Source organism: Microcebus murinus, chromosome X (genome assembly GCF_040939455.1).
Source record: "Microcebus murinus isolate Inina chromosome X, M.murinus_Inina_mat1.0, whole genome shotgun sequence".
Lineage (NCBI taxonomy): Eukaryota > Metazoa > Chordata > Mammalia > Primates > Cheirogaleidae > Microcebus > Microcebus murinus.
The window spans coordinates 39455014-39474938 of NC_134136.1; the positions used below are offsets into that span (position 1 = coordinate 39455014).

General features: G+C 37.6%; 1 protein-coding gene across 1 annotated transcript in view; it reads left to right on the top strand.

Annotated features, from left to right (window-relative positions):
• The first annotated feature begins 4629 nt into the window (after positions 1-4629).
• The window catches only part of ALG13 (ALG13 UDP-N-acetylglucosaminyltransferase subunit), a 78310-nt gene continuing 63014 nt past the window's right edge, over positions 4630-19925 (top strand). The window contains 3 exon segments of the mRNA XM_020284867.2: positions 4630-4743; positions 5706-5868; positions 9118-9256. Of these exon segments, the coding sequence (XP_020140456.1) occupies positions 4663-4743; positions 5706-5868; positions 9118-9256 (383 nt within the window). The 5' untranslated portion in view covers positions 4630-4662.

A 19925-nucleotide genomic window follows, 5' to 3' on the forward strand; every position in this document is an offset into this window, starting at 1 on the left:
GGGTAGCAGGTTTTAAAGTGGACATGGCTTTGAACTTCACCTCCAGATTATCTGATTAGATGGCTTGATATTTGCCTAATCCTCCTGAGGCTATCAAATATCCTCCCTTTTGTTCTAGTAAGGGTAGGACACAATGAGGAGCATGTACAGTGATGGGTTTCCCTAGTGTAAACTTCTCAGCCACCTCTAATATGTCACAGGTAGAAGCCACCACTTGGAGGCAAGGAAGCCATCCCTTTGCTGCCTGATCAAGTTGCTTAAAGAAATAGGCCACTGGCCTTTTAATTGGTCCAATGTTTTGAGTTAGGACCCCCAGGCTTAGGCCTTGTCTTTCATGTATGAGAAGGTTAAAAGGTTTTCTCAAATCAGGGAGTCCTAGAGCTGTGTTGATTAGCATTTTTTCCTTAATTTGATTGAATGTATTTTGACACTCCTGAGTCCATACTAAGGGTTCAAAATCCCCTCCCTTAAAAGCTTCATATAGGGGCATCACCATTAGTCCAAATTTAGGTATCAAAATGTGACAGAAGCCTGTCATCCCCAGGAATCTCTGTACTCACCAGTGGGTGGTGGGAGTTGCCACTCAAGCAATGGAGTCTCTTCTTTCTGGGAGCAGGCTTCTTTTCCTTTTGATAATTCAAATCGATACTTAGTCTCTGCAAATCTGGGCCTTTTTCAAGATTACTTCATAGCCTTTATCAGATAGCCAAAAAGTTTAGTGTCTGAATGGTGTTCTCAACAGAGGCTTTTGGGGTTTTACTAGCAATAGGAAGGTCATCTACATATCGTAAAAGGATTCCATCTGTTAGTTAGAGGTTTCTCAAATCCCTGGCTAGAATTTTCCTAAATATTATGGGCAAATTCTTAAAACCTTGAGGTAAAACAGTCCAACAAAACTGTTCTTTGGCATTGGTCTCAGGATCCTGTCTTTTGAAAGCAAAGATTTCTTGGGAGCCTTTTCTAATGGGATGCAAAAAGAGGCATCCTTTAAATCTAAAACCGTAAACCAGTATAGGTTTCCTGACAAGATGATCAGTGGAGTATATGGATTTGGAACTACTGGATGCACTTCCTGGACAATCTGTTCATGGCTTGGAGATGCTGAATAAACTGGTATTACTGTGAGTGAGACTTGAGCCCCAGAAGGATGGGGGTGTTATAGGGAGAGCAGCAAATGAGGAGGGCAGCGGACTAGCATCTCAAAGACTGCCATCCTGCCTTTAAGCACAAAAACAGGGCCTTTAAAATTTTTTTTTTATTTCAGCATATTATTGGGGTACAAATGTTTAAGTTACATATATTGCCTTTGCCCCACCCAGTCAGAGCTTCAAGCGTGTCCATCCCCCTGATGGTGCACACCACACCCATTACATGTGTATATACCCATCCCCTTCTCCCCTCTCCCATCTTCCTGACCCCTGATGACTGTTATTACTATATGTGCACTTAAGTGTTGATCAGTTAATACCAATTTGATTGTGAGTACATGCAGTGCTTGTTTTTCCATTCTTGTGATACTTCACTTAGTAGAATGGGCTCCAGCTCTCTCCAGGAATATACAAGAGGTGCTAGATCACCATTGTTTTTTGTGGCTGTGTAGAACTCTATGGTATACATATACCACATTTTATGAATCCATTCACATATTGATAGGCACTTGGGTTGTTTCACATCTTTGCAATTGTGAATTGTGCTGCTATAAACATTCTAGTGGAGATGTCTTTTTTATAGAATGTCTTTTGTTCTTTCAGGTAGATGCCCAGTAATGGAATTGCTGGATAAAAAGATAGTGCTACTTATAGCTCTTTGAGGTATCTCCATATTAATTTCCACAGATGTTATACTAGTTTGCAGTCCCACCAGCATTGTATGAGTGTTCCTATCACTCAGCATCCATGCCAACATTTATTGTTTTGGGACTTTTTGATAAAGGCCATTCTCACTGGAGATAGGTGATATCTGATTGTGGTGCTGGGAAAAATTGGATAGCCACATGTAGAAAACTGAAACAGGATCTGCACCTTTCACCTCTCACAAAAATCAACTCATGGTGGATAACAGATTTAAACCTAAAGCATGAAACTATAAGAATTCTAGAAGAAAATGTGGGAAAAACTCTTATAGACATTGGCCTAGGCAAAAAATTTATGAAGAAGTCTCCAAAGGCAATCACAGCAACAACAAAAATAAATAAATGGGAGCCGATCAAATTAAAAAGCTTCTGTACAGCCAACGAAACTATCATAAGAGCAAACAGACAACCTACAGAATGGGAGAAATATTCACAGATTACATATCTGATAAAGGGCTGCTAAATAGAATCTATATAGAGCTCAGGAAAATCAGCAAGAAAAAAATCAAACCACCCCATCAAAAAGTGGGCAAAGGACATGAACAGAAACTTTTCAAAAGAAGATAGACTAATGGCCAAGAAACATATGAAAAAATGCTCAACACCTCTAGTCATCAGGGAAATGCAAATTAAAACAGGGCTTTTTAATAGGGGAGTTTTCGAAGTTGGGCTCAGATCTATGTGACCAGAGTCACACGTGGCTTCAGGCTATTGTTAACTATATTTGGTGGTTTTGGTCAGCCTTTTCTCCAATGATAACAATCTCATCTCCTGAGCATGGACAGAACAATTCTGTTGAGCCATCTCCTGTGGTTTAAGATACTAGAAAACAAAAGGCAAAGAACATCTTTTTGCACCTTTGATTACTGGCCTCCAGCAGGGATGTAAATTTTAATTCCCCAAAAGGGTGGGGGTTGCAGAGAGACAACTTGTAAAACATTTCTTTGACCTTGTTTCAACCTTTACCTCTCTTAAAATGTTCACTATTTTCTGATTCTCAAGGGCCTTAGGATTAGAATTAGTATATTACCCATGTGCCTGCTATAACTGGTCCCCAAACTGGGAGGGGTCCTCCTGGGGTGGTTGCTGAATCTCCTGAACTTTACTGAGGCTTTTCAATGGGGGACTCCTTTCCTTAATCCCTCCAGAATACAATTTCTATAATGCTCAAGCCCGAGTAACCCTCCATCCCTTACATCTGTGGTCCCCAACCCCAGGGCCACAGCCCTGTACTGGTCTGGTGGCCTGTTAGGAAAACAAGGGCACACATCACCACCTGAGCTCTACCACCACCCCTTCCACCCTGCCTGCTTGCCCCCCTCCCCCCCGACCCCCCTCCTGTCCCGTTCCACCCCTGTCCACCATCCATGGAAAAATTGTCTTCCATGAAACCCAGCCCCTGGTACCAAAAAGGTTGGCGATTGCTGGTTTACATTCCAGTTTGGCTCAACCGTGGAGATAGCGTCAGTACATTCAGGGCAGTTATTTCCATTCTCAAAATGAAGCTGATGGGCTTCCTCTCTTGCCTTTTCAGTAACCATATGTAACCTTGGCTGTGAGCAAAACATTCATTATGCTTGACTATCAGTCCAGGTGGCATGATATGTCAAAAAGATGGAGGAAAACAACTCAGCTATGCATCTAGGGTCAGCCTGATAAGAGAGGTTATTAGTTTTCCAATTAAATAAGTTCGTGGTGGGAAATGGGGAATATAACCACATTATACCCACTGGCAGTCAATTGGCATTTAGCTCTCCGACTGGGAGTTGTCCAAAAAGTGCAGATGCATGAAAACAACGGCCTAGTCAGAGTTTACATTATGTTGGTCACTAAAAATGATGGAGTATTAAACTCTCAAAGGGCCTGGCTACAAAACCATAAGTCCTAGATATTTTGGGGACAAGTAATATTTTTGAATATCTTTGTCTTTATATTTCAATAAATATTCATATTTCATTCTCTTATTGGGCAGAAAATATGACTGTGTTTATTTTTTATTATTCAACCATGACCTTCCTATATTTATTGTTACTTTTAAACTGTAGTTTCACTGTATCATTAATTTGTGAAATTTGGTTTCAAAAAAAGAATAGCAGCATATAACTCCTCAAAAAGACAACTGCCCAAGCTACAAGATTTAAAATTACTATCTTGTAGAAATAGGTCTAAGAGTCTTCTCAGACTATGTTCTAGGGCAATTCACTTCCAATCCTTTTCCTTCTTAAAATTATTTCTTCTCACAGCTTCTCTTCTGTATATATCCATGCAGGGCAAAGCATAAACATGAGCTAAAGTGAGATTTTAAGTAGGAAGTACAGAAAACACTAGGAGATAGAGTGAACAATGATCTTTATAATGGTATCATGGTGGTAGGAAAAAGAAGGGGGGTTCGCCCGCCTGCCTAAGTGCATTCTTGTGTGGCATTTTATCATGTTAATGTATAATTTTACATTTTAAATGGTTCAGTAGAAGGGTTCAATGGATCATAGATCTAGGCTTAGGTCTCATTGCCTCTATTTTACAAATAATACTTGCTAATGTAGGTTAATTCTCTGGAGCTTCCTAGAAACCCTACAGGGCTTTGGATACTTGTGAATCACCATTGAAATGGAAAAATGTTAAGGTTTTAAAACTGTGGCTGGCACTCAATCTTTGGCCCCACCCAACCAGTGACATAGCCCAGCGTGCCGCCGTCCCCTGGCGGGCCCAGCTGACTTCCGCCTCCCCCACAGCGCCTGGCTGCCGCAGACCGCGTGGCCTCCACTACGTCACATCCGGCCCTTGCGTTTTGGGCTTGCGGAACCCGCGCGATGAAGTGCGTGTTCGTTACTGTAGGGACCACCAGCTTTGACGACCTCATTGAGTGTGTGTCGGCGCGCGACAGTCTGCAAGTGAGTGGGGCGGGCGAGCCGGCAGCCGCGTGGCTCGCAGCCCTTCGCTCGCCGCTGGCCGCCTGGCTTACTGCTAACTTCGGTAACCTTGCCTGACCGCAGCGCTGGGAAAGAAACCCCCGCAACTCTACTACAGGTGCCGCCGACCCTAGGCCGGCTCCTCCTGGCGCCCGGGTGGGCCGTCCTCAGGCTTCCCCGCTACTCGGGGTCCTCTAACTCCTCCGCCCGTTTCTCGGGCCGCTCCTCCCCGTCCTTTCTCCGGCTCCTCCTTTTCCCTCCCGGTTTTCCCCCCAGCCTATTCTCCGCCTCCGCGTCCTCTGCCTTCGCTCCTCCTTCCAACAGCTCCGCCCCTGCGAGCCGAGGCTCTGGCTGCCGCCGGGGCCCGGCCCGCCTTGCCTCACGGGTCTCTCCGCAGGCGTCCTATGTGCCGCCCGGTCCGTGCCGGGCGCCTCAGCCCGCTGAACCCGCTGAACCCGCTGTCCGGGCGCCTTTAGCGTGCCGCTGTGCCCTGCTCTGTCCAGGTCGCGCTTGACCCGAGCCCACGCCATTCCCCTCAAGGTACCTAAGCGGCCGGCGTCCTCCGGCGACGCGGCGCCTCAGGAACGCGTCCTCTCCTTAGGGCTCACGATTCTCGCGGTCCAGCCCTTGAGGTAGAACGAAGCTGTTCCTTGGTCGCTCCCCGCTCCTACTTGGTGACTTCTTTTTCAAAGTCTGTTCCTGGTCTTATTTTAGCGGCAACGGTTCGTTTCCCACTCCGGGAGCGGGGTCGCTTAGATTCGTTAGGGCTAGTGAGGTACTTGGGCTCCCGACGGGAAAGGGGGTTCTTTTTGAAAAACTGAAACCGGCCCACAGCTAGGCTATTTGGCAACCGCGTTCAGGTCTGAACACTGAACTTGAGGGTTCGTTGTTGTTTGTATGGTAGCTAGTTTAAAAGGCCCGCTTTTTCTTATTTCCTGTTTCAGATAATCAAGAGCCTTGGTTACGACCGAGTTATCCTCCAGATTGGTAGAGGAATGGTGGTACCTGAACCATTCAGTACTGAGTCATTTACTCTGGATGTTTACAGGTACAAGGACTCCTTAAAAGAAGATCTTCAGAAAGCAGATCTTGTTATTAGTCACGCAGGTAAAGAGCGTTACACTCTCACGGTTCGGTCTTTGATTAGCAATAATTCACTAACTGACACTTGCACCTTTTTTTGATGTAAAATAAAATTACTAGAGTAATGGGAGCCCTTTTGAAGATAACACTTATTTGAATATAACAATTGAGAGCTTTATTGTAGAGAATGTAGTATTTCTGGGTGAGAGAAGGATGGGAAATTACTCTGGCGCAGCTTTACAGCAAGAAATCCTAAACACACGGGAGGACAGGCGCGATGGATGGCTCCCGCCTGTAATCCTAGCACTCTGGAAGGTTTAGGCCGGGAGAGTCACTTGAGCTCAGGAGTTTGAGACCAGCCTGAGCAAGACCGAACCCTGTCTCTACTAAACACAGAAAGAAGTTAGCTGGGTAACTAAAATAGGAAAAAAAATTATCCAGGCATGGTGGTGCACACCTGTAGTCCCAGCTACTTGGGAGGCTGAGGCAGGAGGATTTCTTAAGTCCAGGAGTTTGAGGTTGCTGTGAACTAGGCTGATGCCACGGCACTCTAGCCCTGGCAACAGAGTGAGACTCTGTCTCAAAAAAAAGGGGGGGGAGTGACTAATTTACCCTATGACACGTATAACAAATTGTCAACTTAAAATGAGCACTTGGGTTTACATCTGAAGGAATGTTCAGCCTGCTAAGTGGTTGGATTGATAATGAGAAATTGGCTTTGAACTATTTTTTAAGTTTCTTTTAAACATAAGTGTGAAATGAATGCAGTCAAAAATATTCTTCAACAACAATACAGTGTGTAAATCATTTCCTGTTCTTCAGAACCAACTTGATGATCTAGTTAGACTTCTAAATACCTTCAGAAGAACTGCTTTTGGGAAGCATTGCAGTTTTGATTGTGAGGTAGGGCATTTCTTGTTTTTTTTTTAAAGACTAGTTTGAGGAAAGTAAAGGCTTCAGAAATAGACATTACCAAAATGTTGGTGATTAAAAACGTATAGCAGTTGAGCCTGTAGTCCCTGCTACTTGGGGGGCTGAGGCAGGAAGATCCCATGACACCAGGATTTCCATACCAGCCTGAGCAACATAGTGAGACTTCATCTTTAAAAAAAGGATTTTTGGCCTGGCATGATGCCTCACTCCTGTAATCCTAGCACTCTGGGAGGCTGAAGTGGGAGGATTGCTCAAGGTTAGGAGTTCGAGACCAGGCTGAGCAAGAACGAGACATCGTCTCTACTAAAAATAGAAAGAAATTAGCTGGACAACTAAAAATATGTAGAAAAAATTAGCCGTGCATAGTGGCACATGGCTGCAGTCCCAGCTACTAGGGAGGCTGAGGCAGAAGGATCGCTTGAGCCCAGGAGTTTGAGGTTCCTGTGAGCTCGGCTGATGCCACAGCACTCTAGCCCCCAGCAACAGAGCGAGACTCTGTCTCAAAAAAAAAAAAAAGAATTTATTAAAAAAATTGTAGAGCATAGTAGCTAACAGGGTTTTTGGCACTGCTCTGCATGCTTTGTATATATTAACTTGTTTACTCCTCCCAAATAATCCTATGAACTAAGCAGTTAGTATTTCCATTTTACATGAGCAGACTGAGACAGAGAGGTTAAGTAGCTTGTCCAGCAAGAAGGTGGTGGACAGATACAATCTAGTACTGGTGCTGTGTTTATTTATTTATTTTATTTTATTTTATTTTTTTGAGACAGAGTCTCACTCTGTTGCCCATGCTAAAGTGCCGTAGCGTCAGCCTATCTTCACAGCAACCTCAAACTCCTAGACTCAAGCAATCCTACTGCCTCAGCCTCCCGAGTAGCTGGGACTACAGGCATGTGCCACCATGCCAGGCTAATTTTTTCTATATATATTTTTAGTTGTCTAGCTAGTTTATATATATATATATATATATATATATATTTATTTATTTATTTTTTTATTTTTTTAGTAGAGAGAGAGTCTCACTCTTGCTCAGACTGGTCTCAAACTCCTGAGCTCAGATGATCCTCCTACCTTGGCCTCTCAGAGTGCTAAGATTATAGGCATGAGCTGCCACGCCCTGCTATTTAGGTGATTTTAGATTTGAAATTTGAATTGATCCTAATATTGTGTATGTACATATCCGTGGAGATCTATCCTTGACTGTTTTGGGGATGGCATCTCACATGTAGACTTATAAGGAGTGGTCAGTTTTTCTTTGTTGGTGCCTAGCACTGTTGTAGGCTTTCTTTTTCTACTTGTGTTTGAAAAGAAACGAAATATAGTGTCACATATAGTATGTTGAACCTGGATCTTATTTGGATTCAAGGCCACGCCCAGAGCATACTGCAGATGTCTTGACTTAAAATAGTTGGACTTAGGATTTTTGAACTTTATGCTAGTGTGAAAGGGATATGCATTCAGTAGAAACCATTCCTCGAGTACCCATACAACCATTCTTTTTACTTCCAGTGCAGTATTCAATATATGACATGAGATACTCAACACTTTTTACAAAATAGGCTTTGTGTTAGATGATTTTGTCTAACTGTAGGCTAGTGTAAGTGTTCTGAACACGTTTAAGGTAGGCTAGGCTAAGCTTTGATATTTAGTAGGTTTTAGGTGTGTTAAATGTATTTTCGACTTAGGATACTTTCAATTGATGAGTTTATGGGGACATAACCCCATCATAAATACTAGAGAGCAGGCCGGGCGCAGTGGCTCACACCTGTAATCCTAGCACTCTGGGAGGCCGAGGTGGGTGGAGTGGTAGAGCTCAGGAGTTCTAGACCAACCTGAGCAAGAGCGAGACCCCATCTCTACTAAAAATAGAAATTATATGGACAACTAAAAAAATATATAGAAAAAATTAGCTGGGCATGGTGGCACATGCCTGTAGTCCCAGCTACTCCAGAGGCTGAGGCAGGAGGGTTGCTTGAGCCCAGGAGTTTGAGGTTGCTGTGAACTAGGCTGATGCCATGGCACTCTAGCCCAGGCAACAGAGTGAGACTCTGTCTCAAAAAAAGAAAAAAAAAGTTCTAGAGAGCAAATGGCGTAGCACTGAGTCATAGGCCATAATGTCATTGTCAATGATGAGGAAATGTATTTTTCAAGTCAGGTTTCTAACACCAAAGAACAATTGATAATTATATACTTTTGTCATTTTGAATGAATAATTGAAAGGCCTGGTTTGTAGTTCTGTCAACTAAGTTTTTCAACTTCTGGGTTCTAGCTATAAAGCTTGGTGGAGCACCATAACTTTTTAAAAACTGTATTATCAAATTTGATTTATTTTTGTAGGGGCAGGAAGCTGTTTGGAGACTTTGGAAAAAGGAAAGCCAATTGTGGTGGTTATAAATGAAAAGTTGATGAACAATCATCAGCTGGAATTAGCAAAGCAGCTACACAAAGAGGGGCATCTCTTCTACTGTACTTGCAGGTATACTAGAGACTGATTATTTGATCTCTTGCCTTAATTCCTCCCTAGCTGTTCTTACCCACCTACCTAACCCATCTATCTCTTCTGCTTCTTACCTTCTCCCACCTATCAAACATCTTTGATTTTCTCACCAATAAAACTGTCTCATTTTTCTGTCTCCCACTTTAACTGTGATCTCTGTGTTGAATTTCTATTTGTATCTGTAGCTATCTCTTCTTGTGAATATCTGAATGTGTGTGTGTTTTATCTGGGTGTGCAGGTCTCCGAGGAGCTAACTTTTGAGTTTACTGTTTAGATTTGCATTATTCACGGAAGGGATTTGGTCATTTTAGTTAAGGTTTTGCCTTCAGTAAATCTACTGGTATCCCTAAATTAAATTTATTCATTTACACCTAATATGTAGCAGGCACTGTTTTAGGTTCTGTCGATGCAGTGGTAAACATGAAGTCCCTGCTCTCATGGTGCTTAATTTTAGTAGTGGAAGATTGATAGTAAACAAGGTCACAAATAAATGTTCAAGATAATTTCACGTGGTGAAATATGCTATGAAAAATGTAAGACAGGGTTATGTGATAGCTGGGGTGAAGACTTAATTAGATAAAATTGTCAGGGAAGTCTTGACTGTATGTATCATTTGAACTGGGACTGGAATTACAAGGAAGAGCTATAAGATGAGACTGGGTGGGGATAGTTCTTGTAAGAATTCTGATTTTATTCTATGTTTAATGAGAAGCCATTGGCGTATTTTAAGCAGAGGAGTTACTTTATGTAATTTAGGAGTATTATTTTCTAGAAGTATATTAAAATTCAATAAGAACTGATCATCACAATAGAAGGATGAAGAAAATTGCTGGTTTGTTTTCTGTTAGTTCTTCTTTGAGAAACTAGAAGCTTGCCAAAGAGCCAGGTCAGTAATTCCCAATTGTTTGACTTTAAAACCTATCCTAATTTGATATTTTAAAAAGTAATTATCTCATTGAAGCATTATATATATTTATGTTATAGTGAATTAAAATTAATTTTAAAATTAAAAATAAACCCTGGAAGAAACTAGTTAGAACATAATAAGCTTTTCTTTTAATTTTACTGCTTCTGTTTCTTACGTACTCAGTAAATACTTGTACATTCATTAAATATTTATTGAGCACCTGCTGTATGCCAGTATTGTTCTAGGCACTTGGTATACATCAGTGAACAAAACAGACAAGGATTCCTGTTCTCATCAAGAGGAGGCAGATTCATTGATTGTTTCAGGAGTAAAATTGTTGGTGCTCTCTTGCCTATAATGATGGAGGCAGAGGGAATGTCCAAGTGGCTCTATAATACAGAACTAGTCATGAACTATCATGAGTCAGGGGAGAAGCTAGATAATTTAAATTATGTATGCTTCAGATAATGGGCATATCTTCCCTTGAGTAGTTGAGATTGTTAGAGGTTGACATCATTTTTTAAGGAGGAATAAACTCTTATCTTCGTAACTGGTTTATACAAGTCAATTTTTCCAGATATTTGATGAATATTTTAATTCTAAATGTTAAGTCAGCTTTGATTTTATGTTAGTACATTAAAAGGAAAACATTGATTTCATAAACACAACCTGACTTTTTACTCAGGCTGAAAAGGAAACTGTGTAAGTCTCCAATGTATTCATTTTTTTTTTTACAGTTTTAGAAGTCTTTTTCCTATATTAATTTCAAGAAAGTCATACACATGAAAGCAGTAAGAATCAATAACTGGTTGTATTTTCATTTTAGGTAAATCATTTATTTTCCCCAAACCTAGGCTGGGTGGTGGTACGTCTGTTTTAATTTAAGTGGCTGGTTTAAATAAAATTCTGAAGTAATGTTCTTACGTTGTGATTTAGAACCTTATTTCCAGCATGCATAGTGGTTACGTATTCTTTAGTTATACACGGATTTATGATAGTGAATTATTGGCAAAAAAGTTATTTCACAATCTTCATTGCATGGTCTAGTAGTCTCCCCAGCTTTTTTTCCTCATCTGGAAGCTATTACTTTGGCTTCCGTTTTTGATTTCGATTTTTTTGTTCTATTTTCACAAGTTAATTTTGCTTCAGTTTAAATCTATCTAGTCCCGAGAAGTATTACAAACCTATGTGAACAAATTTTTTTGTGAAATAACATTTCTGAAATATTTTAGTTGACATAGGAGATAAAATATCTGCTGAGTTTATGTTGGCATTTTGTAGCACTTTGTATTACTTTTTAATAATCCTAGTATGTATATATAATAAGATATATAAAATTCACATATACAGTATTAAGAGGCACCACTATATTCTTGAAAGCTAGATTCAGTCATCAAGTGGAAAGCAGATGAAGTATGGAATTTTCTCCCATGCTACCTAATATTTTTCTTCTTTTGTTTTAGCACGCTTCCTGGGCTGTTACAGTCAATGGACTTATCAACACTGAAATGTTATCCTCCTGGCCAGCCAGAAAAATTTTCTGCATTTTTGGATAAAGTTGTTGGATTACAAAAATAAACACTAAACTCTCAACACTTTAAAAAACTATCCCCAAATCCAACCTATGGAATGTGATTAAATCAAATTAAATATATAATAGCTAAGTATATTTACAGAATAATGTAAGTTAATAAACTTCCTATATCTATAGAATGTATAGGAAATGTTATGGTATGCACATTTGGATCAAAATCCTAATTGCAGTTTAGTAAACTTATTAGATTTTTCCTGATCTTCAGTATGTAGTGAGCATTCACAGGTTTTTATCCTAGAATCCCAAATGGATTTAGAGTCATGAAAAAAAATGAATAAAACTTGAAAACTTTGACAAGGACCATAAATGTAGTTAGATATTCCTTAGAATAAATAATGAAACAGTAATAAATTTGCATGAGAGGCACCATCTTTAAGCTTCGTAATCCAAGGAACCAAATTTTAAAAACCGTGATGGATTGTGCTTTGTGAAATATAAAGTTCAGTCATCGCTTATAAAAGATTACCAAGTCAGTTGATGTATTGTACTTGGAGAAACTACTTTTATCCTGAAGAACAGAGTGGAGTGGATATGTTCACTTTTTTAAAATCTAAAATTTACATAGAAAGTGACAATTTTGCCCAATGTCAAAGCTTTACTGGTTTGAGAAGAATAAATCAAAAAGGACTTGACTTATACCAATAGGACTTGCTGTTACTTTTAAAGGATCCCTCTCACAGTGGTAACGAAACATTTATTGTAACAAATTTATAATTCATGTGCTTATAAAATTAGTTTTACAAATGAATAATAAATGATCTGATGTGTATAATGGCTTAAATATATGGTTTTAAAATTCACATGCTAACTTGAGATAGACACATTATGAAATTCTTTCTGATTAGAATATATGGTCTCAAGACCTTTAAAATAAACTAGATCCTTAAGTGTCCATAGTTCTCTGGTAGAATGTTTAGATACAGTTCATTTACAAAAATTGAACGTTTATATGGAGACGTATCTTCTGTTATGTTATCCCAGATGTTAAATGTTCCAAACATTTTACTTGGGATGCATTTATAATGTTTTTGTAGATTTATTTTCCTGATTGTGTTTTACTTAGGCTAATATTAAAATAAATTTTTACTAATGGTAGAAGGTGGTGGCTGAGAAGTGCTCTGGGTAGCAGGAGGAAGCCAACTTGGATTAAAATTTTGCTGAGAATAATCTAAACAGTGAGTAATCCACAGTTGAGAATTCATAGCACCATAATCATAATTGTATGTTAATGTTATACTAATGTTTTAGGAAAGGTCCTATTCAAATGCAGGAAAGAACCTTAAGTGTTTTTCTGGTCCCTCCTTTAAATGTTTTTATGTGAGAAAAATTGTGGGTAAAAGTTTATGCTGATCACTCAGTTTTTACAGTTATTTTGTGGCCAGAAGGACTAACCATAGAAAATCAGAAAAAAATGAAAGGATCTACCCAAGTATCAGACTTCTAAAAAGCCACGTGGGCTCTCGTATCATCTGCTTTCTGCTTTCCTGCAAGAATGTATAACTTAGATTGCATTATTTCATTTAGCAGAGGCTTAAGCCAGTGGTGTCAAGTGTGTGTAGCAATATCTCTGACTATACTTTAGGGAATTTTGTATCAGTTAATGGGTTTTTAAATCAAAGGAGCCTTTAGAATAATTTTTATTTGACAGGGATTCTCTAGATTATCTAGTCCAATCCCATCATTTTTCAGATGTCACAATTTGCCAAAAATAGTAGCTTTTAGGAGAGTTGCTACTTACTAGAAGCAGCTCCTTGATTCCCTGTCCTGTGCTCTGTCTACCATACATATAATATATGTTGGAAGCTTTTTGTTTCTTTGTCTAGTATTTTATTTACTCAATCCCTTCCAAGGAAGGTTTCATTTCCAGAAGTTGTTTATTTTAGTGGGAATTTCACACTTAACTGGATTTTTCTTTGGTGTTTAACAACCTTACGTAGGATTTGGAAATTTGTGATTCCTGAGTTTTGGAATCTAGCAAAATTCTCTGGGTAGGATTGATACTAAATTGAATGAATTAAGACATTGAAGAATTGCAGACTTTTGGAGTTGGAAGAGAATTTAAAGAATTAATAATTGGTTTAAACCACTCATTTTACAGATAAGGCAACAGACTAAAAGATGTTAATTGCCAAGTTTATAACTTATTGGTCCTTACAAGGAAATGGTATTCAAAATTTTATTTGAAATATTTACTCAATAAAGTTAATTTGTTTGATTTTATTACATGACAGCTTTAGGTTCTTGAAATCAATGAGTAAGTGTAATGCAATTTATTTAGCAATTTTCTATCAGATTATTTAAATTTCCAGGGATAAGGAAGTGAAAGAGTTTAATATTAGGAAATTCACATCATGGATAGGTTCAGAGGTAGACAGTAAATAGTAGAAAGTTTATGGTGTTGGAGTAGATAAAAAGTGATATGATATTATGGGATGTGACCTTGGGAATTAAGGATTTTAGGTGACTACATGCTTATAATTTGGGAGGAAAGAAAGAGCTGGAAAGATTTGGTGATAAGATAGTGCAACCAATGAATTTAATGTAGAATTCTGGAATGTTTAAAAATAATCACTTAAAGTACTATTGAGTATCTGATTTATGACACCTCTGAGCTCTACTTTGTATACTTTTAAAGGCAGGTCATATATAGGCACAAAGGACAATACAAAAAGGTTGTTTACCACTTTGATAGTTTGAGGAAGAGTTTTCCAAGATTAAAGTCAGGAATGACTAAGCAGTAATGTAGATATTTTTCTTGGACCTTTATTATGATATAGGTACTTAATCCTTCTGATTTGTTCATAATATGAAATTTGTGGAGATGACCAAAAATCTGCATATAGTTTGAGAAATTAGATATATGGGAAGATTATTTGATTGATTTTTGGGAAAGACCGCACTTTGGAAAGGGCGGTCATGATAGCCACGTGGTGATCAATTTTCTACTGTACAACTAGTACCATATTTTAATGGGGGAGTGGGAAATGAGAAATAACAATTTCAGTTAATATTTGTTGAGTGTTGAATTCCAGTATATTTCCATCATTTATGAGGATAGTAGGACCCATAAATTTGAAGTCAGGATTATCCCAAGAAATTCAGATTGTATGCTAGCCATAGGTTTGTAATGTATTTGAGTTTTCACATTGTTACTAGAAAATCACACTGATTGCCACTCATAGAATCCATATATGGAAACTGTTCCAGTTGGTTTACCTAGCTACAAGTTATGTACTAGTCTGTTTCTTAAAATATTTGTGTTTTAAGGTTCTCTTTTTGGTCTTCTTTGCTTTATAGTTTTTTCCCTTGGCATTTTCATCACTCTCAGAACTATTGTTGACTCCCCCATCTATATCTCCCAACTCTGATTTGAGCTCCTGAATGGTATTTCCAATTGCCTATCTGTTAATTCCATAAGCATCTCAAACTCGATGTGTCCCAAACTAAAGTCATATTTCTTTCATCTTTCTGAGATCCTTATTTCTATTAATGGTGTTACCATTTAGTCAGTCCTCTAGGCTATCACTCTTATATCTCCAACCCCTTATATCTAATTGGTGACCAGGCACTCTCAGCTTTATTTCCTAAGTATCTCAAGCCCATTTATTTATTCATTCAGTCTTTTCTTAGAAATGCATAATGAGAATCTACCTTTTATATCAGTGAGACTCAAGACATGATTCCTGCTCTGGAGGAACTCTTACAGTGTATTTGGGAAGGAAGTATGTCTTACTCATTCTTGAATTTTCTGCCTGAAACACGGTAGGCTTTCCATAAATGATGAGTATACTGCATCATCATTTATGGAAACACTGTCATCTTATATTTATTTTATACTGACTTTGATTTGACTCGAAAGTATATAGTATGTCTGTTTCAGATGAAAGATAATGACCATCACATTGTATGATCAGTTTGTAGGATCAAGCATTTTCAGGAATGGCATCCTAAATATAACAGTGCTGATCCTATACAGTATCCTAATGGTATTTAAGGATCTGTCAAATAATGCTAGGCATTGGAGATTTGGGGTAAAACATTGTTAAAAATTAAGTGTATAAAAAGCAGTAGCTATAGTGTTTTCCAGTAAAAGATTACATGGAGCAAGGTTTAGGATGCTACCAAATTATATTTATTTATGAAATGTTTAATTCCCTCAGTTGGCCTCAGTCTAAGGATTCTTTATGAGTATTCTAATACAATCCTTATGTTTTAATTTTTATGGATTACTAAACAAAAGGTGGACAAATCTAGCTAGCTTCAAACAAGAATGTATAATACAGGCTTAATGTTGATAATGATTTTTGAAAAATATTTTGAGGGACTTTTTATATCATACATCATCTATCTTGGTATTTCACGTCTCAATCTTTATTGTTTTTATGAAGTTTTACCATATACTGGCCAGAATTAATTATTTGATTATTGAAACTCTTATAGCTTTGAAAATGGTTTTATTTTGATGGCTGCAGTCCTATTCTCTAACGCAGGGGTCCCCAACCTTTGATGAGTTGTATAATTATTTCATTACATATTATAATATAATAAAAATAATAGAAATAAAGTATACATACAGTAAAGGTAATGTGCTTGAATCATCCTGAAACCATCCCTCTCCTCCCTGGTATATGGAAAAATTGTCTTCCATGAAAATGGTCCCTGGTGCCAAAAAGGTTGGGGCATGATGCTCTAAGGCAGTGGTTCTTAAACTTCTTTCAGTCATGAACCCTTTAAAATACTTAATTATTGCTTTTCTCCCTACTCACACATACAATTTTGCAGTGACTTTTGGGGTGTTTATAGGCTCCTTGAGGCCCCAGGCTCCTAAGAATCCCTAGACTGAGGCCAACTCCAGTGATTTCATTTCTTGGTCATTGTTCATTAATATTTAGGTATAACTCCTAGACTCTCCATTATAATTAAACCCTTCTGATTAGATACATGTAAGTTTAGTAATTTCTAGTTTTTATAATGTAATGCAAATTAAAAACTTTTCTCATGACATTTAAACATTCCAAAAAACACATTTGTAATTAACATTAATACTCTTACACTATTTACTCAGTGTCTGTAACCAATAATGTCTTATGTACCACTTTTCTAATGATAAGAAAGACTAAATGGGATTTTTATTTATAATAATTATTTTTTAGTATAATCCATTAGGTTATTTGGTAAAGATGACCAGTGAAGCAATATAGTATTGTATTAATTCAACATACTCTTAAGAGTGCTTGTAAAGTACTTGTTTGCTGAACTCTGATTATCATTGTTGGAATGTTATCTGTGAGAGGGCATATATTGCATTTTTTTCATTTTTCATTTCCCCTTTTGTACAGGATAACATAAGTGGTCGTTTCTCCATTGCCAGTGTGAAGTGGGTGGGTAATACACTCCTCAAATTTAGGAGTGAAAAACATTCCTAAATCCTGGCCTAAATTAGTAGTTTTCTGGATCTCGGTTTCCTACTTGCGCGTTAATAAAACTAACTTCCTTCATGGGTGACTTCTAAGACATATAAAACCAATTAATTGTGTGGCATGTTTAAAATAAAAAATGCCATTGAAATAATACATTTTCTCTTGGTTAGTTTTTGTTTTAATAAGTAGGACTAAGAAATGTTTTCCTGAACTTTACAATAAGTAGTCCTCAATGATGTAGAAATCAGAGTCTTCATTGAATTTCATATTTAAATTAATATTCAGTTTCTAGTTGGAGTTATAGTTAGAAAATTTATTTAGATGTTTAAGTGAATAGGTCTTTCCAGTGCTTCAAAACAAAGTAAAGAGTGTCCTGGTCTTTATTCCTCTTTCCCGGAATCCTCTTTCTAGACTGATTAGATACTGCAGATATCTTAGTTCAAAAAACAACAACAAACAACCTTCAGTTTCTGTGCCAGTGTGATATATTTTAAAGCAAAGTACTGTTTTCTTTTTATTTCAAGTATGTATTGTGCTTCAGGTAGAAATGGGGAAGAGAAGGAAGTGAAAGCAAGTGGTTCTTGGTAATATTCATTTTGTTTTGCATTTCTGAACAAGGATCACTGCTCTAGGAAATCCATTCTTTCTCTTGTATTTATTTTCTTCTTCCTAATACTTGAGGAGGTTGATCAGGGCTGTGAGATCATATTTTGTTTTAGAACCATTGTGTTCCCTTCCCACATAAATCCTGCTTTGCTAATTCTGTTTGAATGTCCACCATGAAATGTTGACAGGCTCCAGTTCCAGGGTGCTATTAAAAAACATTTTTTTAGAAGTTTACTATTATATTTTCAGTAATGAAAAACCTTAAAAAGAGGTCTATAGAGTTGAGTCATTTTCTCCAATTGGCCTTATGTTATTTGGTACTAAAAATAATTGAAATAAATTATCTAGGACTAAGTTTTTTAATATTAATTGCCTTTTCAGTAGGTTCTTTTATAAGTTGTTATATACGTATGTTTATCTTTAAAAGTCTAGGTCTGTTTATTTCATTTGGTAAAGTAAGATTTATCATTCATTTTATGTGGGTCCGTCAACCCCACTTTTCGCTAGAATAATAGGCTAAAAGCTATTTTTAATATCAGTCACAGATTTGGCCACCTCAAGGAAGTGCAGGTCTGTTACCTGCTATTAAGTCACAGTGTAATTCCTTAGGCTTAGAAGAGTGCTTAGAGATCATGTAGCCCATCCCCTTCATTTTACAGATGAGGAAACAGACCCAGAGAGAATAAATGACATAACCAAGTTCATAATATTCTTTTCATGATACTGTATTGCCTCTCAGAAACTAACTCAAAAGCATTATATCTTGTACAACTATACCTTATATTGTCACAGATAATGTATGCTTTAAAAATAATTACAGGCATATGCCTCATTTAATTGGTTGAAATGTGAAGGAGTGTTATCTTAGAATTAAAACCATTAGTATTCATATGTTGTATTATAGTTTACCTGTTTGATCAGTAAAAGAAGAAATAATTTTAGCAATTAAAACCACAAATCACATTTTCTAGCTACATTTCGATATAGAAAGTAATTATAAAGTTAAAGCACATTAATTTCATGATAGGTCAAATATGTTAATTATTTTAAGTTATTTTAATTTTCTGTAATTTGTTTTAATCTGTATCCAAAGGTACAATGCCTAAAAAGTCTTTAAAACAATCATTTTTCTTTCCATTATTTTCAGATGTTAAAGGAAAGAACCCTGTTTGGTGTGGGGAAACCTGATTGGGGAGCCATATTTGAAATTTGGCTTGATTTCCAGTAGAATTTAGGAGAATTGTTCTTATCTTTTTTAAAAAAAGTTTTGACCAAAGAATAATTACTTATTGAATCACTTTGTCAGGTAGCAGCTAACAATAATCGATATTTAAGCACTTATGGGCTAAACACTGAACATGCAATATCTTATGTAATTATTCCAGCAACCTTAGGTTTAGATTACAGAGAAATTTCTAGAGCATCATTTCTCAAATTTTGAAATGTTAACAGGTGATACGTGGAAGAAAAACATGTTTGGGAAAAGCCAGGTCAAAAATGTTAAGCAGTTACTCAGAGCATTCCTTAGAGCAGGCGTCCTCAAACTACGGCCCGAGGGTGTTTTTGCCCCGTTTGTTTTTTTTACTTCAAAATAAGATATGTGCAGTGTGCATAGGAATTTGTTCGTAGTTTTTTTTAAACTATAGTCTGGCCCTCCAACGGTCTGAGGGACAGTGAACTGGCCCCCTGTTTAAAAAGTTTGAGGATCCCTGCCTTAGAGCCTTTAATGTTGCTAATGGGCACTGTTAATCTCAAAGATAGGATTATATAGTATGCAGTTTTCCTGAAATTGTGGCCTTGAACTTCTTTTTTTAGGAACTTGTAGAACTCATTAGTCTAGAGCAGTGGTTCTCAAAGTGTGTTTTCTGGACCAGTAGCATCAACATCACCTGGGAACTTGTTAAAATGCAGATTCTGGGGATCCATTTCAGACCTGCTGAATTGGAATCTCTGGGCTAGAGGCAATCTCTTTTAACAAACCCTCCACTTGAGAACCACTGTTCTAGAGGTTTGGAGTAGTTTGCTATGGAAAAATAGACAATTGGGATTTTAAGTGCAATAGATATTTCAAAGGATGGTATTTAAACACTTTGAAGTGACTTATATGCAAGATAATGTCTA